The 26,082-nt window shown below is 40.1% G+C and overlaps 1 protein-coding gene across 1 annotated transcript in view; it reads left to right on the forward strand.

The window, feature by feature from the left end:
• The window catches only part of pde3b (phosphodiesterase 3B), a 43,151-nt gene that overhangs the window by 2,335 nt on the left and 14,734 nt on the right, over positions 1-26,082 (forward strand). The window contains exon 2 of the mRNA XM_030095789.1: positions 25,853-25,903. Coding sequence (XP_029951649.1) covers positions 25,853-25,903 — 51 coding nt within the window. The remainder of the gene's footprint in view (positions 1-25,852; positions 25,904-26,082) is intronic.

Consider the following 26,082-nt stretch of genomic DNA (forward strand, 5'->3'; position numbering starts at 1 on the left):
TTTAACTGAAGACTATCATGTTGCTTCCAATGTGTTGTGGAAGGGGACAAAATCCTGCATGAGCCAACTTTATTGTCAACAGTGTTTTTAGAAAACAAAGCACGCTGCTCTTTAGTTGGGTGCCAAGCCATCAGTTAACGCACATTGTTTTTGCGTCCTTCGAACTTTGTTAGAAATGATAAGGGAACTAAAAATGTATGTCCAGTTTGTCTGGCTTGTGCTATTTCCAGCAGTTGTTTTTCGCCTCATTGTGTTTTGTTCTATTAGCAGATTAGCAGGCGCATTGCATTCAGACATAAACCGAGGGATGGATATTTAAACTAAAAAAAAAAAAACAAAAACTTAAAGATGTGTATTAATATGATAATACACTCAAATTCGTTTTTCACCTTTTTAACCGAAAGTTGTAAATATTTTTGATCCCAGTGGGCACTTCACATGTTTATGAAAACTACAGAGAAGGGAAGTGTTATGAAGAGCATTTGCTTTAGTAATTCAGTTAAAATGTGTTATTCCAATATTGTTTACAAAAAAGCTTCCAAGCTAAAAAAAAAAAAAGAAAGAAAAGAAAAGAAAACATTTTAAAAGGTCACTATCCTTCTCATGAACTTGGAGATTTTTTTCTGGCCTCTCTAAGTTAATATTTGAAGCACACTGCAGAGTGTAAGTCCTACACAAGTCGTGATCAAGCTTTATTAGAAATGCTGAAAATCTATTGTGCTTTTTTATTCAGTAATGAAAATTGTGATCAATTTGTCTGCTCTGCCCTCCTCACACTTTCTGCTTACTTATAAACATTTAAATCTGAATGAAGTTTTTTCATCAAGGCTACAAAGTTGAATCAATTCACGTAAACCTGCTTGTTGTAAGACTGTATCTGTTCATCTGAAGGTGAGATACAGCAACCAGGAATACAAAATCATATTATTTTATAATGTAGTAACGTAAGTGTTCCTATGTTGAGAAAGATCTATGCTCTTCCTCCAATTTAGGATTTGGTAGCTCAATAATTGACAAAGAGAAATAAGCTGTTTGAGAGAGCAGGCTGCTTAATGTGAGAGTAGATGATCAAGTGATGATTTTTTACAAAAAGCGACAGCTTGTGCGTCAGTGGCAGACGAAGACGAGCCACAGAGAAATGCTGTGTGAGAAGTCACTCAGGGTTCACAGGTGATGTCACAAACACACACGCACACACACTCTTCATCTTCACACACAGTTTGAACAAACAGCCTCACAGGATCACCTGCTCCTGCCTGAGTTTTAACACCGCATAGACACACAGTTATACAAGAACAAGCTTCATGTCAAAAGACAGTCCAAAAGTTCAAAAGACCATCTTCTAAACAGTTTTGTCCAACTTAATGTTTCAGAGCTAACGACTGATTTGTGTGGTATATTTTTCACTGCAGCATCCATAGCCTCACACCATGATCAGGAAACCTTAAAAGTGATCTCTACCACCACAGAAAAGCTTTCTCAGAACCCGCAGCTGCTGACGATTCACGGAGCTTTTCTGGTGTATGCCTGCTTTTGGTAGTATTTCGTCCTTATTGATTGATTTTACACAGCTTAACATAATATTTATAATTTTGCTCCTCAAAAGTATGGAGTATTGGTAATATGTAAGACATGGCAGGTTGACACATTATTATTGTGTTCATACAATGATTAACACAGTAAAGTATTTTACCGCACATTATTGCTTTTTTTTTTTTTTTTTTTTTTTTTCTGAACCGCTGTTGCTCATTGATGTACACACACACACACACAGGTGGGGTGTGTTGTAAAGTAGTATTGGGTTCATGCCACGTTTCAACCAATAAGAGCATTTGGGCCGGGTCAAAGCCTACGAGAACCTGAGTTTCAGACTCTTTCGTTCGGTGTCACATTTGGCCCAGAGTTTAAGACCATGATCCCATCTTTTCAGGTCTGTTTCCTCAGAACAGAAAAACATTTTAAACTTGGACTAATACAGTGTTATGATCATGTTTCTCAATGAAACAGCAGTTCCCTTGAATTATCAAATAGCATTGCCTTTATTATCATCATTTTCAAGGTGATATTTTTAATAAATACTGAAAATGCAGTAGTGCAGATGGTTCAGAGCACATTATTCGGTGTGATTGTTTTTAGACTAAATGGTATTGCAAATTTATTGAGTTTTTGTAGTAAAGATGCACATCATGCCATTAATTGCAATTTCAAAATTTGAATTGTTGCCCGGCACAGCCCGGATAACGCAAGTCTCATAATCTCTCAGTAAAACATGTTGCTTCATTTGTTGAAAGTGGGGATGAATGCATGGTAGCTTCCTCCTGTCAGGACAATAACTGAAAACTGATTTCTTAATACTTTATGTGTGGTATTTGACATTTGTCTTTCTTTGAATTGTGGCACAAGAGGGAAAAATTTTAGAATCCTGTGTTCAGATCAGCTGCATCAGTCAAGAGCAAATATTTTGCAGAACCAAAAGATCAACGTCTTTTAGGCACCAAAGAAAGTGAAATATTTACCAAGTGCGATGCAGCCAAGCACCAAATGAAGGGTCAGTGTCGGGGTGACTGTATTTGTGATGTTGAAATTTCAGTTTTACTGCGATACCATTGTGCTATTTTTACCTTATGATGGACTTTAATTATCAGATCAGCAAAAAATGTCATTATCAGACTTTTCTGTGTGACGTCTTTCCCCCATTATCTATCAGATACGTATCTGGACTGGTAATTATCTTTCATCATTTGTTGAAAGTAATCATCTGAACGTTTCCCAGAAAATTACTAGATCTTTTTAAGTTCGATAACAGCTACTTGCCTTTTAAAAAGTGTGATAAGTTTGCATTTATACATTTATAATTATTTGGCACTCTTCTGCTGTGTTGTGTTAGACCGTTGACTGTAGTCTTGCTGAGGTTTGCTCAATTGAAGACCTTTTTTAAGATTTCTTAGAATCTTTTTAGGGCAGTGGACGCCTACCGGTTAGAGACAGGTGGTTTGGGATTTAGAAATTTGCTGGTTCAGTCACTGTACTGGACACGTCACCACTGTGGGTCTCCAAACCTGACCCCTGACCCCTACCTGTACCCCAAAAGAGGATTAATGAAGTTTGATTAGTTTTTTTTCTTTGTTTTTTTCTTTTAGGTTTATAGCCTCCCAAAACTGTGCTTTTAAGAAGCCAAATGATCGCTTTCCTCTTTGGCCCACAGGACACACCAACCGATGCATCATGGCCTCGGTTACATTTTCGTTTTTGTCCTAACTCCATTTGAATTGGGGTTGTAAATGTTGTTGGAACCTCTTTACAGAACATTTGTTTATGATTCACAATATATATTTTGACTGCATAAATCAAAAAACAACTGTAAATATCATGAGTCATATCTTCACGTAACATTTACACATGTTCACATTTAACCATAAGAAACATACAAACAATAAAATGCACTTTCAAATAGCAACAAATAATTCAAATGTATAGACGGTGACATGTTCATCCCTTTTTATGTAAAGTTCAGGTGGATTTAAAGTTTTTAAATGTAAAACAATGTTTCTGCTAATTAATGTCATATTCTTTCAATTCCATCAACATGAAACAGTTTAATATGAGCACTATTATGGACATTGATGGTTTTTGTGGTTTTCAATCGTGATAACCGAAATGTCATGGTCATGTATGTTTTTGAATGCATGAGGGTGAACGTGTGATTCAGTGTTGTAGTATAAAATGCATGTAGTGTCAGTGGCTTAATGTGTACATCGTTTCATTTCATGTGTGATCTGAAGGAATGTCCCTCATGGTTAGGAGGGTTTTTTTTTGTTTTTTGTTTGAGGGCTGTTGTTTTTGTGTGTGAGTGTATTATGTCACTGCTGTCTCATTTAGCCTGTTCCAGTTTCAGTTAATGGTAGTTTGTGCTCGTCAGTTTCTGCTTTGCTGCCGCAGTAACTCAAAACCTCCTGTGCAACTGAAGCTTTATGGATTGACTGCAACTGTCAAGGATCAGGCTCACCCAATCCCGGCTTTACCCACTCACTCTGCCACTTTGTTTTGTGAAATTCTTCTTCGATACGCGTCTGAATTAGTCAATGAGTGCGGTGTGATTTAGTGAAGGAGCTCTAATGAAGTTTGTATTCTTGCAGAGATTAATGTTGCGCTTGGAGATTATCTACCTGTGTCAGGGGTCGCAAATGAGGACCTCAAATTAATTCAGGTGAAATGTGTTACATTTTCACTTCACCATGTTCGGTTGTTCATCTTCTAAAATAAATGTTTTTAGACAAATTAAGTCAAATCACATCGACACGTTTCTCCCCAGTTTTTGTCAAACGTGTCTCAGGGGCCTGGTTTGTTAGTTTAGGATGAAGAGAATAAAGTAGAATTAATATTTTTAAAGTGGGATTATTTTATCTGAGCGGTGGAAAATGTAAAAGCTCGACCTTATGACTAAGACCTCAGAGGCCATGCCCGTGGTGCAACGTTGGAATTGAGGGAGAGGGATCTCTTTTTGTGTCGTTTCCACTCCATGGGGGCAGGCAGGGGTAAATAATACACTTAACCGCCCCCCTCCCACCCCCGAATCCAGGCAAGAACAGAGAGGCTGGCTGCGGAGAGAAAAGGTTGGAGGGAGAGCAGCGAAAACGCAGAGCAGCTCTCAGCTGTCACGTTAGCTCGCTGTAAAGCCATGTGGAATGATATAACATTGACGTCACAACCCAGTGACGTCCCACAGGGTGATTGCTAAGAAGAAGAAGGAAAAAAAAAAAAATTACAAGTCTTATTAATTGCCCTGCAGAATATAGTGTCTGCCTCCAGCAGTGATGAGAGAAAAGGTGAAAATGTGCGTGCAGGAGTGTTTAGATGTGGCGGGGGAAAAAAAAAAAGGTACCACGAAGAACAGTGCTTCACATTATGCTCGTTCAGAATGTCTGAGAAATCTGCAGGCTTTGCTCTTTAATGACTGATTTTTCTCTGAGAATCGCAGTCCGTTTTTAAACCGTCTGATCATTTTTTATGTTTTCCTGAAGGTAGTGTTTTGAGGTTGCATTCACTAAGCAAAGTGGTGTAAGTATTTTTAACAAGTTATGTAATAATCACTGAACAAATCCTTCATCAGTATTATAGGTTGTGCAGAGAGAAAGTAATTGATGAAAAATCTAATAAGTTTCTCTTCTAAAATCAAAATAGGCCTATATGTCCTATCGGATCAGATTCACCCCGAATGTGAAGGTAAAATTATGCCTCAATCATTTATTAGAAAATAAAAGAACTTTATTATGTCAGTCCACCAAGAAAAACAGTCAGCAGTATTATTTAGACTGTGTTATTATTATTAGTAATAATCTTAATATTATATATTATTATTTAGTCTTTGCAGATATTTACAGTGTGTGTATGTGTGTATAAAATGTGTGTAAGAAAAGGTTCTTGATTTCAGCTTACAGTTGATGCTTAAAGTCAGGTCAATAAATAGCATGATTTGAGTTTACTAATAAAATGTTGAACTGGAAGAAACCGACGCACTTGGTTGAAGTTAAGATTTACAGATTGACTCTATTTTCAGTGGTTACAGTCAGCAGTGTTGACTGAGAATCTTCAGGAAAAAAAAGAAACAAATCAAACATAACTTTGAATTAAATATATTTTTACATGTTATTTTATAAAGATTTTCAGCTTTCATTTCTCAGGTTTTCTCTCTGCTAAATAAAAAGGGTTAGGTTAGTTAAAGTGTTTTTTTTTTTTTATTGAGACTTTGAGCTGATTAGTACAGAACTGTTTGAAGTGTGACTTGAACCGATCACTGGAGGAGGATGACGTGTGAAATTAACCTCAGTGTTTAGGAGCTTGTATAACCGTCGAAAAATTTTAAAAAAAAAAGCACAGTTTCTAATGCTCACTGATAGTAAATTGATAGTAAATGTGCAATTTGATGAATTTTGAGAGCAGAGCTGGAGTATTTATCAACATTAGCTTTACATGTGACACCATCATTCTCGGGTCTTTCTAATCTATATTTGAAAGTAACATATTTTAAACAAATGAAATCCAGACGAGCGTCCTTGAATTCCTCTCCCGTCCCACTTCAATTTGAAAACTAGTTTGCATAGGCGCTTTGAATTTTTCATTGCAGCAGCAGCAGAGAAAAGGAGAAAGGGTTAAGTTGAGCGCGGCACTGTGTTTGGCTGACTGCAGAGTGAAACAGGATGCAGCGACTGCATTGTCAGCCTGCTGGTGTGAGTGCAAACAGATGAGGAAATGCTGGAGCGGGTACTCCAAAACTCGGGTTACCGTGGAAACGGTTTGCGTCATGATCACCAGCAATTAGCTTGCAGCTCTTTAGTTTTCATGATAGGTCTACCAGAGCTTAGCCTAATGACTCGGGTGTCTGAAGAGTCGCCGGCAAGAGACGGCTCGCAAAATATTATTAGATTGATTTATTTTTTTTACTACAAGATTGTGTTTTCAGGATTAGTCAATAAATCACTATGATTTGAGGACAGAGTTCGAGGTTGTGGCTGTATTGATACTCAGTTTTGAACTGTTCATAAAGAGTTGCTCAGCTTGTCCCCTATTTCTTATTTTTCTCTAATGAGCCTTGATGTGATGTCCTGACCTTGTCTCTGATTGTATTATTATCTGTACAAAGCTTATTTGTGACTGAGTTTGTGTATTGTTGAGGCCCAGAATGTTGGTCTGGAGAGGGGCGTGCTGAGCTGCTGCTTTCGACCAAGTTTGGGCCAATTAGGTCTTATTTTCCGGCTTTATCACCCTGAAAAAGTGCAAATTCCCCAGATAAGATAAGTAATGACAATGTGGTCCTCAAGCTGCTGATCCTGTTTGCAACACAACCGAAACAGTGTTTTGTTTTGTTTTGTTTTGTTTTTCCCCCTGCATAACTCGCATCAGAACTCCACAAAGGTTCTGAACAATGCAAACATTTAAGGTGGTTAAGTTTTTTAAGTTCACAGTGAGGTTGTTGAACCTTTCATGTGCAGATTGTTTGCACAGTCCAGTGACGGGGTGAGAGTAGTGGGAGAGAGGTGGCTGGGGGGGGGGGAAATCTGGCAGCTGCTGCGACATAGACGTTGGGAGCTCTTGCTGAAATTGTTTCTGTGGGAGTTTAGACGTGAAGACGTCGAGGTGAAGGATGTAGTAAATTAAGTTTTATTTAAAGAGGTACGCGCTGCATTGTTTACTGGCTGTTAATAGTTTCCAGACAGCATCATTGACCTAACATTGTACCTTTATATACATTTATATGTTCTGTTCACAAGGTTTTTTTTTTCTTTTCACAGCAAAACACGACACAGCAAGCCAACTGAAATTTTACTCACTTTCTCTACTTTTCTCTGTCTCATTTTCTACCTCTTGTATCTCTGTTTCTCATTCTCTCTGAATTTCTTTCTGTCTTTCTCTGTGCGCCTCTTTTGAAAACGGTGTCAGCACTGCTGCTTTTACACCAAAAGGCTGTTGCTAAGTGACGGTTGACGTCAGCCGCAGCTACAGAGGAGGGCTTGTGTGTGTTTAGCAGCTGAGGGCAGATCCCACTGAAAAGGGCAAAACTGTGAAGCACTATTAGTCACTGCAATGAAAACCCTAACTCCAGCTAACAGGATCGCCCTTTCCAATAACTGTGCACAATTTATTAAGAGTTTATTATGATTTAAAAAAAAAAAAAAAAAAAAAGTTAATGTTTGAAAGAGAAACCTTGATGTTTTGGCCAAAAAAAAAAAAGAAATAAATAAAAATTCTGGAGGTAGAACTCCTCCCGAACCAACCTTCACTTTTTCTTTCATCTGCCTCTGTCTTCTTTCCTTTTCCACTTTAACCTCCTTTTGATTTGCCCCTCCCCCAACACACATGCACAAAGTGAACCGCCAGCCCCCCCACCAACCCCCACCCCCACCATTTCACACTAAATTAAAGTGAGATTTTTGTGGTAGATTTTTTTTTTTTTTTTTGTCCGACATGTGTCTCTGACTCGAAGCTCCAGGGTGATATCTTCCCCATCTGGCCCAGGTTTCTGTCCTACCTGCCATTATTCACAGCAATCAATTCCCAGGAACCTGGATCATTATTTCTCAACCCACCGCTGCACCCCCCCCCCCCCAAACACACACACACACACACGCACATATTCCCCTCTGCGCCTGTCTCTCCTGTGTCAGCACTTGAAACTTGACCTGTGAGAGTATACCATACAGAGACATTACTTGAATTAAAGTACCAGTGCACATCATGTTTCTATCACTCTTTACCAAGTAAGTTTCATTGTGGTTATTTCGTTCTGTTACCCTGACCTGCTGGGGTTTTTTTGTCTGGGTGTGTGTGTGTGATAACGCTGAAGTACACTTAGTAGCTCGGACTTTTTTGATACACATGAACTTATGGGGGAATTCTACAGGACAAAGCCGCAGTAGTTTACCCAAATGTCTACTATGCTGAGGTTGTGATGGGTGTAATTGTGGTGGACGTAGATTATTGATAAACCTGCACAGTGGAGCCCGTACGGATCCTGGATAGGTGCTAGTAACAGAGTGGAGCCAACGAGTTGTAATCACACACACACCCCTCTGCAGTCTGTGCGGGTCGGATACAGTCATCACTGAGACCCACCCAAAATGAAAGCCTTGATGTGTTTAGGATTTTTCAGCAGTGGCATTCAGGGATGGAGGCCTTGGGGACCCCTGGTTTAGTGGTCCAGTAGACTGGTTTATACCGGTGTTCAGTCATCCTCAGTATTACTGGAACACCAAACACTGTGAAGGAAAGCCAGCCTCATTTAATTTTCATTTATACTGCAAAATGTAATAACATATTTGAATGTTAGAGAAGCTTTAAAAAACTCCTCTTACTGATATGAATAGATTGTGAAAGGCTTTGGATTGCCTCCTGCTGTCTGACCCTCCTTTGTCCTTATCTGTCCCGACCCTGTATCAAAGGATTGACTGGATCAGCAGGGGACTTGATGCCACGTATCAACAGCAGGCACCCTGGCATGGCACCATAGACACGGGGCATTAGGCACTGGATGCTCCACTGCAGACAGCAGTAGTTGGCTGGGGGTAGGAATGGATTAATGATGCAGTATGTGCGTCATAAGGCGAACTTTATACCAGGCGGAGGGGTCGTATTGAAAGTTTTGTGTTACTTTTGCTCAGTGGTCGAAAAATGCCAACACATCTGGTTGACTGTTTTTACCCATTCTCATGAAACACCGGCAGACAGGAAAATCAAAAATGAAAAAGGTTAAATACTTTTGACAGTTTGTTCAGTGTTCTAATTAAATTGAGCTGCTTTTTTCAATTTTTTTGTTGAAATGAGTAAAAAAAAATTTTGGCAAAGGAGTTTTAAAATAATGATGCATTTTTTTTTAAACAATAGAACCGTTAGTGTGCGCAATATTAGCAGAATGTAGTTCCATTTATGCTTTTTATGTGCCCAGTCTGAAGAACAATGAAAAAAAAGTCCCTGCACTGTACCTATAAATAAAGCTGACACAATACTGTAGCACTATTACTGCTTGTCAATTCAAGGTAAATTACGTACGTATGCAAAAGTAAAAGACACTGTAAAATAATGTGAGTAAATAGAGTAAGTTTTCATTAAACCTTAATCGTTTCAGATACAAATAATTTTTTAATCACAAAAAGCAAACTTCTTCAGCAGTATCTGGCTTGAATATAAGTCTAACACTTTGCTTTGATCTTTGGTGTTTTTTTTTTCAAAATAAAAGCAAGGAGTTGGGTCTATCACTGACCCAATTATGAATACTTGCTGATAGACCTCTACTCTGTAATATGAGCCTGACAGACCATTAAACAGTCCATTTAATTTAAAAGGAAGTGGATTTAAAAAAGCATTTAATAAGACTTAGATTTCTCAAACTAATAGCATGGGACTTAAAATAAGTTATCTTAGAAAGTGGTATCATCAGTGCTTCTAATGTTTCTATTCATAATCACACACACACACACACACACACACACACACACACACACACACACACACACACACACACACACACACACACACACAAACAGCTTCCCAGTCATCTCCAAACGGTTTTCTTCTTCTGGCTGCGTGTTATTTACACTTTAAAAAAAGGAAAAGTAATAGTTTTACTACATAAGAGCCTCGTGCATGAATGTGAGAGCTCCCACAACATTTAAATACCAAGAGCCAACCAAGAAAAGTTGTATAGTACACAAGTCTTGGTAAAACGGACAGAAGAAGGCCTCACCTTTGTTCTCCTTTACTCTGTTTAGTAAACTTACTTCAGGTTTGTTTGTGTGACTCTGACTCATCTGCCTGTCCGCCAGCACTCCAGTATTTATATCACATGGCACTTGTGTTAGGCGATGTAGGTAGCGTTGGCCAAATCCTGAGTTTATACTCACGTACGTAAAAATGCTGATTTTTTCGGTAGTTCCAACTTTAGTGTTGGTACTGCCTGCTGAGTCTGCTGCTTGGGATGGATGGGATATTGAGATGACTGTAATTGAAGCCTCTGGTCCTCGTGAAAGCTGCCGTTCCTGGCTGCCGAGGCTGTTTTTCCAACTCTGTAAACTCCTTGATGACTTTGTGTAAATTGGTCATTTTACAGTCTTGTTCATGTTGCTTAAAAGCAAAAGTTGTAATTTGCAGATATAAATTTTTGTCCATTTAATATGCTTTCAAACTGTAGAAAATAGTGTTATTGCTGGCAGAATAATTCAGCTAAGTTATGGACGAAGACCCATATTTTTGTGCAGCCATTCTTGACCTGGTTCTATTTTTCTGTGTTTTGGGTGGCTCCAGCAGCAGGTTCTCCGTGTTGGAGCCACAGAGAGCATGCTGGCGTCATGGCAGGATGACGGTCTCACTTCATTATGTGTGCACTAAACACCAGGGACTCCACAATGTGAAATAGCGAGACACCCCACCCATGCACCAAGCCAGGGCGGATTATCCTCATGCTCTCGGACATTGTAACAAAGGAAATTTTGTGGCCTGTTGGACTGTTGTCGGATTTGGCCAGACCTTGTTTTAGTGTTGCAAACTATCAGATGTGCCACTATAAAAATGGCCTGTGTTTGTTCGTACATTGTTCAGTGGTGTTCAGCCAGTCTTCACAGAAACAAATGTGGATTTGTGTTTTAATTCAATATAATTTGACCTAAAAGAGAAATACTCCCATAGGCCTAATTAAATTACACGTTAATAAATACCTACTAACTAATCCAGCGGACAGACAGCAGTGAGTTTTAATTCATTTTTAGTCATATTTCTGGTTAAATGACAAATGAGACCTCTACATTAGCCTTTCTTTTTAATCACTGGTTTGGTCTACACTGGCTCCTTTAAAAAAAGTATCTGCCTGTTGTGTTTTTGTGTGGTTTTCATCACATTTGGCTTGATGTTTTGATGGAAAACCACTTCCTCCTGCTGTTATGAATTGGTCTTGCTGAGAGGGATTAGCTGTAAAATTGAGTAAAAATGTTGCTGTAAATCAAAACATTGTCGTAAAGAAGGCTGAAAGATCCTCAAGGAATTGCAAAGTTGTGCAATAAATTTTTCTGGGTTCGGGTTTTAGATGGATTGCTTTTGCCGTCTCAGTGGTGAAATTAATTCACTGCATCAACACATTTGTTTCAGGAGACAATAAACATACTCAAAGACCTGCAAATGCTCATGATTTTCACCAAATGATCAGGGTCATCGGATGAGCTGGAAATCCCTGTAATTCATTACCTGATGGAGAGTTTCACGATTTTACGGAAGAAATGGCACTTTGGGAATGCAGCGCTGCACAGTGCTGTAGTGGTTACACCTCTTGCCTCACAGTCAGAGGGTTCCAGGCTTGAGTCTGACTTGAGGCCTGTGGAGGATGTTTGCATGTTCTTCCCGTGTATGTGTGGTAATCGGGTTTCTTTTCACCGGCATGCGCTTGAGGCTAACTGGTTATTGTAAATCAGCCACAGGTGGAAGCGTGTGTATGTGTCGCAGTTTCTCCGTGTTTGCCGTGACATTCACCTTTCTTGCCATGTTCGTTGTCAGTTGGGATCAGCTCCAGCGACCCCAAAAGGTTTGACAGTCGCACGAAGCATTGCAGTGCCACTGGGAGATGTAGGGGTAACAGCGAGAGGAAAGACCACAACAGACTCACACATTTCACTGTTTTCTCAGTGTCAACATTACAGCTACCTCTGCTGTTGACGTGTTACTTGTCGATGACCTTCTCTAAAAATGAACTCCACTCCTCCTCTTGTTATTTGAGCAGCAATGGTTATTTATTCCAATGAATTGGAGTCATCAAAGCATAAAGGCGGTGACGTTCACCCTGTTTTGAAGCTCACCTATCTGTTTACATGTGTCAGTTGATTGATCCTGACGTTGGTTGAAGTGTTTCAGAAGACGGATGGCGGCATGCCGTATTGCCACACAGGCGGTACAATTTAATGAGGTTTGTGACTCACTATGTTGCGTGTGTGTGATTTTAGCTGTAACCTGGGCCAGACGACAGGGACAAGTTGATTTCACTGACGCCACAGTGTTTTAGGCTTAACTATATCATGTTCTTTTGATGGATGATAATATTTCAAAAGAACATCTGATTAAGTGTTTAAAAGTAAGAAATACAACAGAAAATGATACAAAATGATACACTCAACTTTATCACAACCTCTCAAACCAAGAAAACATTGATATATATACGTGATCTGTTATAAATGTATTTATTAATTCACCTTCAAATGTTTGAAGCCAAGTTGCTGAAACTCATCATAGATTCTCAAAGATAGTATCTGTCTGGAATTTTTTCATTCTCTGAGGTGTTTTGAAAAGTGCATGTGCCGGGACTGCGTGATGCTGACCTTTACCTCTGTGATTCAGTACAGGCCTTCACACCACAATCGACACAGTCAAAAAAAAAACAAGCTGCAACTTGTCCTTTGTTACTATGGAGCACCCAAACAGCCTCTCACTGTGAATTTGCCGTAAAGAGTGAACTTAATGTGTTCTAATTAATCTCATACTCCATAACTGGTGCGTTGTTTGAATGTGTTTTTCATGTAAGTCCAACAACAACATGGCTGGCAGATGTTGAGGTGCTCCAGAGTCATTCATTTAGTTGATTTTGACTGTAAGCGCAACAGATTTAAGCTTTGAAACCCTTGTTTTGTTTTGATCTGACTGCGCGGTCACCTCAGCCCTAATGGCAGCTGTGATACACAGAGCAGAAACGAGGAGCCGCTTCCAGCCGGCGTTGGTCACTTGTTGTAAATGATTTACTTAACCAGTGTTGTGGTCTTTTCCCTCACTGCTGCTTCTGTCTGTCTCGCTCCCTCTCCCTACTTCCCTGTGAGCTCCTCCCACCGCTGCTCAGCTCTGATGGATGGCGTTTGTGTTCACATGCTTGTTATTGGCCAGAGCTCCGGGGCTCAGGCGTTAGGTTGTGTTTATGAGAGGAGCCTGCACTGATTCCATGATAAAACCAGATGTTCCCTTACAAGGCTTCGAGCCTCCCTCTTCTAGCTCTCATGGCCATATCAGGTATAACCTTCCTGTTTTACTCAGTCGTCCCAGCCTTTAAACTATAGGTTGCTTTTGGGCTCTACGGTGGTCAAGAAAGGTCGCGTGTGAAGCGCATACATCACATTTAGTGCTTCAGTGGAGAGAGAGAGACTTTTAATTACAGCAGTAAAGGAAAAATGAACCCATTTGGTTCAGAGTGAAATGTTGTGGCAGCAACACAGTTTTTATGTTTTCCACATTGTGAAAGGTGAGCCTTAAATTGCTTTAATAATATCATAAAGAAAATATGAGTCACATTTAGTAAGTTTGTCAGAACTTTGAATACTCTGTTTTTTTGCTGTGATAAATGATCTGATTAAGAGATCAGTCACCCGCTTACTTTCCCACTTACATGAAATTATGTTTTCAATTAAATTGCCATCTATTTCATTGGGCCACCAGATTCCTAAATAACCTGTAAAATTGTGACTCTAAGAACTTGCTATGGTGGCATCATTCAGCTTGCGGTTTAATTGAATGTGTTGTACACACCGGGGCTCTGCAGTTCACATTAAAAAGTAACCCACATGGAATGGGAACGTGTATATGTTTGATTTGCTTTTTCACTGCATGACATAGTGCTGCTTAAATTGTAAAATCAGAAGAGTTTATTCATCTTTGGAAGTAAAAAAGAAAAGATGAACAAGTCAGTGAGAGTGCTGCACCATCTCTTTGAGTACGATCAGGTTAAAGTCTTTCTCCTGCAGTCCAGGGAGGATTACAGTTTGTTTTTTACATTTTGAATGTTTGCAAAGAAAAATTGCAAACAAATCTGTATAAAATGTATGGATAAATGAAAACCTACATAGACAGAAATTAATAGCATATCTGCTGGGACATTCCTGCTCCAGATGAGGCTGCCTGTTCACGGCTTCAGCAGAAATCTCTGGCGCTTAGATTACCTTTGTTCTCTAGCTTATTCTGATACTTCGATAATGCTCACTTTAATTAACTTGTTGCAGACCAAGGATTAGACCGACATAGGTAGATGAAAATACCTCTATGTAAAAAGCAAATCACAACTGAAGGACTTGACGTACCTTTTATTAACAGCTGCTCATTTTATTGAATTATGCTCTTCTGATGCTCTAGTGCTGCATTCTGTGCATCACAAGGTCAGTGCTGCTTTTTAATAATTGCACGTGTTCACACTTGGTAAACCTGGGATATTTATATGAACCTACAGATCAACGAATCAATGTCAGCAGAAAGGACTTTGGGGAGCACTATTCAGAGTATTTATACTTGTGCTGTCTGCCATTGCTCTTCAAAAGGTCACACATGCCTATATTCTCGCCTGCCTCTTGTGATAGCAATGAAATGCTCCTATCTAGGTCAACCAAAAAATTCAGCTGAGATAAAATGTAACCTGCATTCATTCCTACACCGCAGGCTGCATTAAAGTATTTATAGGAGGATGATTTACGAAGTGGTTTCCAGTAAATGCGGAGCTAAAGTTTTGCAAGGATTGAATACTTTTACAGTAAAACTTCATATTGTTTTTCCTAAGATGAGTGTGGTTGCAGTCACGAGCTGAAACTGAGTTGTAGGGTGTTACTGGAGTAGCTCGCAATCTGAAGTATATTATTCAATGTACAAGACTGATTTTAGAAAATATAGAGACCATTGTCTGTGACCATCTCTTTGGTGCAGCACAGTTTACGTTCCGCTTTAAGTGGCAGCTGTGAAGGTAAAGGACCCGTTTTCAAATACCTCAGCCACACAAATGCTCAGTGAGTGACCTGCCTTCTTTGATTTTATGCAGTCATCTTCTTCAAAAGTCCCTCCTTGATTTGAATCATTTATAAGAGAAAGACTGTTATTGTCATTCTGATTTACTGACGCCTTTGTCTTTTTCCTTTGTTTTCACAGCTTTGTAGATTTTAAAAACACTCCTTTAATGGTGTGCAGACTGTATTTTGCCAGCATCGTGCCCGCCTGCTGAGTTTTGATGTTGAGTACAGTGAAAAAGTTATGGGCCGTTTGAGCATGAAACATACCATTGTGAGAAAAAGTTCATCATTGACGTACTAGGGTTGACCTTACTCATATTGTGGCATTTATGTTGTTCCTGCATGTTATGTTTGTCATTATGCAAGTCCCCGCTCTGTTTGGCAAGCAGCCAGCCGAAGAACCACTGTGTGAATGAGTCAGTCTGAACTGTTAAGCTGAGACTTTCCTCCTGTGAGGCTCTGACATTTTTCTCAGTGGAGCGTCTCGTCGATCTTCATCTCTGCTCCTCTGAAATCAGACTGGAGTAGCTGACAAGCTACATTGTGTTGTTGTGGTGTTTTAGTTTGGCTGATACTGCGTAGTATCCAGATGGCTTCACATCAACTTTGAATTATCAACAATAAAGAAAAGTATCACTAGCAAGATGTCAATACACCTGTAATAACGGTTTTAATGTGTTTCACAAGAGGAAGCATGGAGTCTTTTTTGTGTGACTACATCTTATTTAAATATTTGAATATTGTTTCATCTACAAGCTCAATCAAAACAGACTTAAATTCCTACATTTTCAAGATTTTAGTTAAAAAAAAATATCCAGGGTTGCATTTATGATATAATAAAAAACACTATGTCTTGACATGAAGAAGGAAAGCTTGTGAACATCCACATATCTGTCCACAGTTGTTTTAGCACTTGTCCCTGTTAGACTTTTTCTCCTCCAGTAAAGTGGATTCTACACAACATAAGTCATGGCACACACCAAGTGCTGTCCCATTTCCTCATGATAAAAAGGCTTCGCGGTGACCTCTTTGGCTCTCCTCCAGCTGGAGTGCATGTATGAGGCTCTGCATGCACTGCTGTGCTTCTTCTGGGGAGGGATTGGGACTTACTGAGTGTGTGGCGGTTCGCACTGTTCCTTACAGGAAGAAGGTCCTGGGTTTGAGACTGGGCTTTCATTCAGTCCTCTTTAGGACAGCTATATCTGAAGATGCTTCAGAATTTTATGTATATATATATATATATATATATATTTTAGCTGTAGCTAATATGCCAGACCACGAGGTGGCGCTGTTGTTTATCTTTGTAATGAAGCAACTCTCACACAAACGGAGAACAAAACGCTATATAAAAACAATGGCAACTACACAGTCATTCATACGGACAGATGATGAATGGTGAAGTTGGATTACCTTTACAGGTGACTCTCAACTTTGAAGGCATTGTTGTTGTCCCTCTACTTGTGCATGTGCACAACTATTCACTGTGATGAATAATAATCACTAGCAGTGTTTCGAAAAAGTTGCGTTTTCCCCCATTCACACAGAGTTGGAGCATTTTTTTTCAGACTTTAGTAATTTACAATTAAAAATAAGTAAAAATGAACTTGTGTGATTTGTCATATTGCTCATATCTACACTTCAAATTTGTAGGAAAGTTACACAGTCAAATGTGACTTGTGAAAGTATGTATCTGCAAGCCCGGTTTTATTTTCAAGTGTAGTTCTGAATGGTCTTTAGTCATCGTATGCCTTCTGGAATTTGTTCAGGTTGAGCTCAAGAAACATTTCATCACCCGCACTAAAAACACTCTTGCAGACCGTGACATCCCAGACTATAGTTGTGACAAATTGTGTTCCATTTTTCACGCTTAACAAAGCTGTTTTATGATGGCTACAAAAGGAGGCTGTTGACAGTTGTATGACTTAATCTGACTGCTTGTACTTTGTGTTGATTTGATTTTTCTGAAAGACTGTGCTCAGACACAGATAAAATACTGTAGTAACGTTCAGCGTGTTAGAGACAGTGATGACAAAAGGTTAAATACAACCACAAAAGGTCAAAGACCTTTTCATTCACTGAGGTATATTATGTATTTGTGAAAGACTTCAGGATGTATTCTGTCTTTCACCCTTCGTTGACTGAAACTGGCTGAAGCTTATAAAAGATGGATTATTTGTGGGTGAATGGATGAATGATTTGTGGGGCAGTGCTTGGATAGGGTGTTGCATATATAAATCCTTTTAGGCTGTGCTGAGATCCACTTTGTTACTTTTACTATGAATTGCACCAAGCATGAAGTGGTGTGCATAGTCCAGAGAGACAGGTACTCAAAAACAATCATATATATGTCTTGCTTGCAACAATAGAAAAACCAGTGGATATCTTTTCACCTCTCCTTCAGATTTCAATGTGTGTGCTCCTCTGTTCATATATTTAAGAATAACAGCTAACGGTGCTTTACATCAACAAACTTGAACTGTTACAAGTGCTGATTTAGAACTAAGAAAGTCGGATGGGTTAAAAAAAAAAAAAAAAAAAGCTTTTTTATTTAAGTGAGTTAAATAATTTCTAAGAAAGTGGCCATGCAGTGAGTGCATATAAGATGATGCAGTATAAACCTGGTTCCCCAGCATTGTTCCTGATCATCTCATTTGAAAGTCGCTGCAAGTTGTGCATGTCAGTCACATAATGATGGCACCATGCTCATTTTTCATTCAATACGAAGAAAGTGGAAAATGCTTTCTGTCCTCCCAAGAGCATTTCAGTCTGTTGGATCTAAAAAAATGTGACCATTTCCATTTTGCAACTAGAAGTTCAGAAACACAGGAAATCTGTTTGATTTCTCGTAGTTGCACTCGCCACATCAACATTTCTGACTAACGCTCAGCTGAGACAGACTGTAAATCCAGCATGGTAGGCCTGACGGGACTCTGGAGTACCTTTCACCACTTTCTCTTGATAGGAGGACACACCTGCAGCCTCAGAGTGACCTGAATGATTTCTGCTCTCATACTCCCCTCCTTTCGGCTTCAAGTGTATCCGTTACTGTAGCCTTTTCAAACTCACCCCGTGTGCTTTTGTTCCGACAGCCCGCCGTCTTTTTTTTTTCTTTCCTCTTTTTATCTTATCCCGTTTGCAGATTTGGCTCCTACGGGGCGCATACCAACTTTGAGCCACAGTTTAGCATACCTTCAGTACATAGTTGCAAAAGTGTGTACTGTACCTGAAATCCTCTACATTGTTCTTAATATTGCAGACCGTAAGAAACCACGGTCATGAAATGCTCCAGCTGCCTCCAGATAACCCAGTCCTTATCTGGCCTTGATAAAATAGTAGTATTGGAAAGCAGCACCATTAAACTTGGCCCACGTTTTTCCTTGTACTCACCAAAGGTTCCATTGAAATCAGTTGTAACTCTTCCACTCAGTTTCTCCGTCTGCCTTGTTCTGGTCCATCTGATTTTTTTTTTTTTTCCTGAGGACAGACTGCACACTGCTATCTCCCCTGCTTCAAAGGCCTTGGTGGGTGTGTGTGTCTATAGGCTGTGCGCTGTACTTCTCCTGACTCATGTAAACAAAGCGCCATAGTAAAACCGCACACTGTGCCCCTGAGATTGAAGATGAGAGCTGTGGAGGCTACTGATTCAGCAACGGCAAAATAGCTACATGAAGGAGTTTACGCTGTGCTTGTAAGGAAATGGAGCTTTGTTGATACAGGCCAGACAGCATCGGATGTTGGGGGAATAGTTTTGCTGATCAATCATTCAGTCATGTCCAAATTCCTTTGCTTTCCTGTTTTCCCTTTTTTTTTCGCAGCTATTTTTAGCCAGTTGTAAAAATCTCACTTGGTCCCATTACATCTCTGAGAACATTTCAGATTTCACTTAATCCACAATCTCATTTTGCGGCTTCAGCTTGCATGTAATTTTTAGGGCCACAGTCAAAACAGTTTACTTCAGGGACTTGAAGGGAAAAAAAAGGAGAGTTTGTTATATTTAAATTTTATGTACTGTCAGGCTCCTAAAGGACTTTCATAGATTTGCATCTATACCACACAGGAAAGGCTTAATATTATTTCTTGTGACGATGCCTGATAACAATATATCAAAAGCACTAAGCACTATAGCGTTGCCGGTGCAATTGGAAAGGGTTTTACATCAAGGATTAAGATGCCATTATTTCCTGTTGTTTACTTAAATAAGCTCTGGGTCATATGAAATGCCATCTGCAACTTATCAGGAAAACTGGAATAAATGAAGCATAATCGTCAGAGAACAGCAGCCGTGGTTGTTGGGGGAGAAACAAAGGGGACGAAGGACTCAGAAGGTTTCACTGTATCTTCCTTTGTGACAAAGGTCAAGTCAGTTCTCACTGTTTTTCAAGATAGCAATCACGTATTATTAGTTTAGCCCACAAATTGGTGATAAGCATGCTGTGCTCATGTAATGTGGCATGACGCTGGGATACAATAAGGAAACAAATGAGTTTCTGCCTTACTTCTCCATAAAAACTGATTTCACACTGTGTCACAGTGAACCGAATTCTTCCTGTAAAATGACAAAAAGTCATCACCAAATTATGGAAAATATTTTAGAAGCGACCCCATCAAGACGGTTTACTGAAAAACAACCGTCTTTGTTTTGGTGTATGTGCCGCACAAATAGATCAGCAGCTTAATAAAAGTTCTTCGTCTTTTTTTTTTTTTTTTTCCACCTGCAGTTTCAACCCTCTGTCCACTGTAGAAAGTAACATAATTACATGAGCTTCTTCTGCTCCTTTAATTCAGCACTGCTGCCGCGTTGGCCTCCTGTAACGCGTAAGAACATGGTGTCGGGTAACTCAATGCCATGCAGGTAGTGCTGTAGATCAGCTTATCTTATGGTTTCACACAGCCTGTGATACTTACAGCAGGACATACTACGGTGTACCAGGTAACACTCTTGAGTAGCGGATTTGCTCGGAATGTTTAGGCCCATTGTCTCCCTCAAATTGTCTGCATTTTCACTTCATAGGAATGATCGTCAGTTTTCTCTTAGTCTTCTGAGTATGATGGACCAAACCCTTGATTTATGATGAATACCAAACAGCTGTGTGGAAATTATCTACAAAAAGCTAACTAATTAAATTCCATAAACAATTAACAATATTTTACTATATTCTTTTTTTTCATTTTTCAAGCATATGTAAAGATCTTTAATGGTGTGTTTAGCTATCGTTCCATCTGCGATACAGCTTTATCTCGCTTAGAGTTGCAAGGCGGCTGGAGGTGATTCCAGTTTAATATCGATGAAGTTATTATACACCCTAGATCAGTCTCCAATCCATAGAACATTCACAGGAAAACAGTTACGCATACTCAGAAATATATATGTGGCCAACAAACAGGAAACACATGCTCTTAGGTGTGTGCTAGGGCCTGTATAAGTAAAGATATTAAATGAATATTGTCATATGAATCCAGATAATCTCAGATCTTGATAGCTCGAGACCCACCAAGATTGAGGAGATACTGTATACATGTCGTGCTCGTAAAACTAGGTTGGTGTAGAGTTTGTAGCCAGTACAGAAAAAACTTAAAAGTGGAAATCTCCTGAATTGTGTCAATTGACCAAAACATTGCTTGATATATTCTTTATCATCCTATGACTTTCATGGCAATCAAATGACATTTTGAAGTTCTTAAGGAGGTAAAATGTTGGACCATGTCTGCTTTTGACATCCTGCTTATGAGATCCATGTGGCACAGTGTAGCATGCAGTACATGTTTAAGTTGGCTAAAATCCCACATCTGCAATGTGGAAAGTATCTATTATGGTAAATAATGCAGCAAACAGCTATCTTAATTTTTTCAGGCAATCTCTACAACTGAGTGTTTCATGCATTCCCAACGTCAACGTGTTCCCTGCACCTTTTACTTTCTTCACCCCAGCTCGCTTTGGCACCTTCTGATTGTTTAGTGGATCCTTATTTATCAAAAATTCAGTGGGGATACGTGCAGTCTCTGCCGGCTGCTCTGTACGTAATCCGACACCTCTCGCTGACAGGTATGGCAGATCGGACCCTGGAATACCCTCAATGCAGTGTGACGTGACATCGATTCCACCGCCTGTTTGATGCTCTTCATTAGCCTGAGTGTCTCCTCACCGAGCACATGCTGGCCTCGAGGAATGTTTCCACTGCTCAAAAACTGACTTGCATAAAGGCTGTTGTTATGTTGGATGTTTGAGTTAATATAATTTCAGATTTAAAAATTAAAAAAAAAAAAGTTACTATGGTGTATGATTTTTTTTAAATACAGCAAGGGCTTTTCATTTAGAAGCCTTCTGATAGCAGATAGACAAAGACTTTGTGAAAGTATGAAAGTATGCACAAATACCAAGTGTAAAATTATGCCTTTTGTGCAATTTTTTACCAATTCCATCTTTATCAGTGTTCTTATAGAACTGAAATTATATTTAGTCTTTTTTCGTTTTTTTTTTTTAGATTCAATATATTTTTGCCGAACTGGGAAACCCACAGTGTTCAACAGGGTAAATCTAGCGGCACTTGAAAGCGCTCCTAATGAGACTTGCAGATACCTGCTCGCCCGGGCAGACTCTGAACAACAGCCGAGGTCCGGTGAAGTGGTAGATGAGTGTGAAAGAGAGGGATGACATTTTGAACGAACTCCCTTCCCTAGTCAAAGAATTTTCCATGGTCCTGCCAGGTTGCCCTGACTACACCGGTGACAGCCATACGCGGCGTAGCCATCTGGAGTACCCCGAGTTTCCCCATCAGGCCTGTACGCCTTTTCTGCTGCTGCTGAGCCAAGAAACAGTGACGCAAAAACGACTAAAAGTTCACTTCAATGACAGAAAAATCCGTCCTCCTGATAACTCATTAACTACATTGCAAACATGTCCTTGTTCTCGCGAAGAGATTCAAAAGTAACCAGAAGTCTGATGTTGGGAAGTGGTGTATTTTATTCAGGCAGTGCAGGGGATTTTATTATATCTATTATATGAATTGTTGAATGTGGGCAGGGTCAAAAGTTCAGAGGCCATTTTTAATCCCAGTCTGCGAACCTGCCTGCGCCTTGGCCGCCTTGCTGCCGGCTCAGGCAGCGTCCAGCGGCTAAGACACATAACCACCACACCGCCGTCCTCCTTGGCTCCTCTTTCCTGAACACGGGCTCGAAACAATCAGGCCAGCCTGCGCTTTTGTTTCCCCCCTGCGTATCATCTTTTCTTCCCCCTACGTGTCTTGACAGCCGGAACGCAGTCCTCATTATCAGCATGTGCATGTTCAGAGGGCTGCTGACGCCGTGCGTCGCCGCGCGCTGACGTCAGCACTGCCCTGCTTCTCTCCATACAGATGTCCCTCTCGCCTGCCATTGATACCTTTCCTCTGCCCCCCCAGCACTCTTATTAGCATGTTTTTATCAGTTCTAGCACCTCTCGCACCACAGAGTCCAGCTAATATGACACACAGGTGTAACTAACCGGCCGTCTAACAGCCCGCACTGGTTTATTGACTCTTGTTAGCAGATATTTACGACCCTTCTCTCAGTGAATAATTCGGGTGTGTGTGTTTTCTATTTATGATTTTTTTTGCCTGATCTCTGAAACACCATGTTTTATTGTGTGTTGTTTTGTGTGTAGGTCTCTTTCTGTTTGTCTTGTGTCCGCTACGTGTGCGTAAATATACTACAGTTATTTCCCCTCCGCAAATACCTGCACCGTAAATAATCCTACACACGCTCATGTGGGAGCGCAACGCAGTATGATGAAGAATTACAGATATGCAAGATATGTCCTGTTGTAAAAGTTTAACAAGAACTTTTTTCCACATGTGTAATTGAAAAGAGAAGGGAATAAAAACCACACATTGTCAAAAAGGGTGATCTTACATGGCCTCATCTGCATGCCTGTGGTTATTTTATTTTATTAGCTAAGAATTACTCACACCACAAATGATTTTGAAAGTTTTGATTTTGCAATAGGATTTCCAGCAACATGAACTATAATTACTTAACTCCAGTCATTTTCTATACCACTTCATCCAGCGTACAGTCACAGGAAGCAAAGGGCAAGGTACACCACACGCAGGTCACCAGTTCATGTCCCACAACCAGACACACTGATATTCACACCTACGGGAAATGTGGCGTCTCAAATTTACCTAAAACACATTTAGGCAATGAGGAAACCAGAGTTTGAGGTGTTATTTACAGAAGGTTTTTTTTTTTTAAGTGAATGGGGAGCAGCAACGGTTGTGAAATAATAGTTTGTTATTCAGTAATAACCCAGAATTCTCATATGATAGCCTGAAAAATTCAGTGTTATTTTGAAGGATTTCTTTATTTTATTTTATTTTATTTCTATTATAGAGTGATTAGTTCAATAATCTACTGTTGCACAGTTCCTCTATAAATCCAGCATTTCCGTACATACAGAGTTGTCATCTGTATTTCAGGACATTCTAATATGCTTACAAAATGGAAGAGTTTTGAACAAGTTTTTCTTTTTATTTAAGAAATTCCCTGAAATCCAACGTTGTAAAACTGTAAATTTTTATAACGCTTTACATTTCCAGAATTCTCAGAATTCCAGCTGCTTGTATGTCAATGTTTAAAGGACACATTTCCTACTGTATTCTGTGACTGTCCATAACATGTTCTAAAAAACAAAACAAAACATGACGACATGAAAATAAAAGTAAAATTAGCAGAAATGCCGACTTGCCTAATAAAAAGTTAATATTTTAAACGTAGCTGAGCACAAAATGAAGTGGAAATAGGTGGAAGTGGTTATACTTCAGTGAAAGTGTGTCTCACAGGTGCTTCTAAATGTCACCGAGCTGAGAAATAAGGTGTTGTTTGTCTGCTGGGGTGCCTGTGCACAGGTGTCCGGCTGTGCTGACTGGTGTATATCCGTGCTTCTGCCCCCATGCTGTGTTTTCACAACATCACGGGGGGGTGGGGGGGTAAAGCTCACTTTCATTGAAAGATTTCATTCTGACGGCTCACAAAAGGGCCTCACTGTAAATAATTTCTTTCTTGGCACGTGGTTCGATGGTGACAGTGGCAGCACCGCCTGAGCCAGCTTTTCCTGTTCCTGAGTTGTGGTAGAGTGCGCGTCGCTCTTCATTGTGCTGAGACTGTAACAAGGTGAAGCGGAGAGCACGCTGTAATTCTGAAGCGTTAACTGATTTATTGTTCGACACGCTGCGGACGTCTTGCCGTCGGGTGTCGGGAGTGCGTGTCGTGTGCCGCCTTCTCGGTCTCGTTCTGGATTTCTCAGTCTTTTAACTCTCCGTCCCGTCTTTAACGGCATCCTCTCCCTGGGCTTTTAACCATCTCCCTCTCTCTTTCAGCCCTTCTGTTTCTCTGTAAACAAGCAGAAGGCCAACAACTCTGTCCTCCGGCTGTCTCCCGCCATCTCGTTGCCATGGTGTATGGAGCATTGTTTGCTGGCCTCTATGTCAGGTTGCCATGGCAGGCCTTATTTGCCATATTAAATGTTTGGCAGCATTGTACAGATGCTGATGACAAACACCCAACATCCCATTTTGATCAATGAAAGAGTTGCTGATGAGAGGAGATGAAATAGACCCAGTGATCTATTTAACAACCTCAAGTGTAGATTTTATCTGCTGGACGTATGAAACCCAACCGTAACGCCACAGGCCCACAAAGACTCCACGAGTGACTGATCCTCACTTTTTAAACACAATGTGCTCGGAGCTTCACATGTTCAGATGAGTCTCATGATGTGTGTGGAGGCTCCTGTTGTGTGTGTGTGTGTGTGATGTCTGGGTGTGTGTTTACATGTTGAGATGAGGCTCATGATGTCTGCGGCGGTGCTCCTCATGCAAGGTTTAATCCGCCGCGGCTCTCCCTCTTGTGGTGTGGGGTGAGATTTGCAACACGTTTTCACACGATACACACACCACGCTGCACCCTTTGCGCACAGTTTATCACAGTTTGGAGCCGTTATCATGTCTTAATTTGTTCAGTTACGAAGACAATACATATATGTGCTTTTTTTTTTGTGGTTTGCATGGCTGGAAAAACGAAATGCACGGCATTTTAGTGTTACACAACCCTGTGGCACCTTTACACTGCTGTACTGTGTGAGAGCTCGTGTGCAGCTACTCGCAGATAGCATGGAAATGCTGCCGATTGACGTAGTTAGAGCGAGATAAGATCTCATAGCTCCATTGTAGACACACCGCGTTGGTTTCAGTGGTTTGCTTTTCTTTTTGCTCGGAGTGAAAGGCCTCCGTCTGCTGCCGCTCAGACGCTCAGCGCGCATTAGCATACCTGTAGTAGAAAAGTGCATCTTGTCGCACAGGAAATCCTTAATGTAAACTGTTACTACGCCGTATGTTTAGATAACGGGCAGAACAGACTAACAGCAGCGCCGCTGCTTTGTTACTGACCTGCCAGTGCACTCACCAAAAAAAAAATCATTGAAGAGTTTACTCAAAGTGGAGCACAGGTCAAAGTGTGTTTTCTAGGTAAATACACTTCATATTTACTGTTTCAATAACGCTCACATACAATGACTGGCGAATTTTCTTCTTTTTCAGATGATCTTATGGGACTGGGATCTGAAACACTGGTACAAGCCTCAGTATCAGGTCTGTATTGTACATCACAGCTCAACTTTATGGTGTTTTGAAATCACTGAACATTGTCTTATAAAATTTGCAAATATCACACAATGAATACTGTTTTTTCCCTCAATACAATACTGCATTCAAATAGTTTTCTATGCATGAACTCATTTATCCACAGTTGTAGCTTCTACAACATTGAA

Source organism: Salarias fasciatus, chromosome 1 (assembly GCF_902148845.1).
Source record: "Salarias fasciatus chromosome 1, fSalaFa1.1, whole genome shotgun sequence".
Classification (NCBI taxonomy): Eukaryota; Metazoa; Chordata; class Actinopteri; order Blenniiformes; family Blenniidae; genus Salarias; species Salarias fasciatus.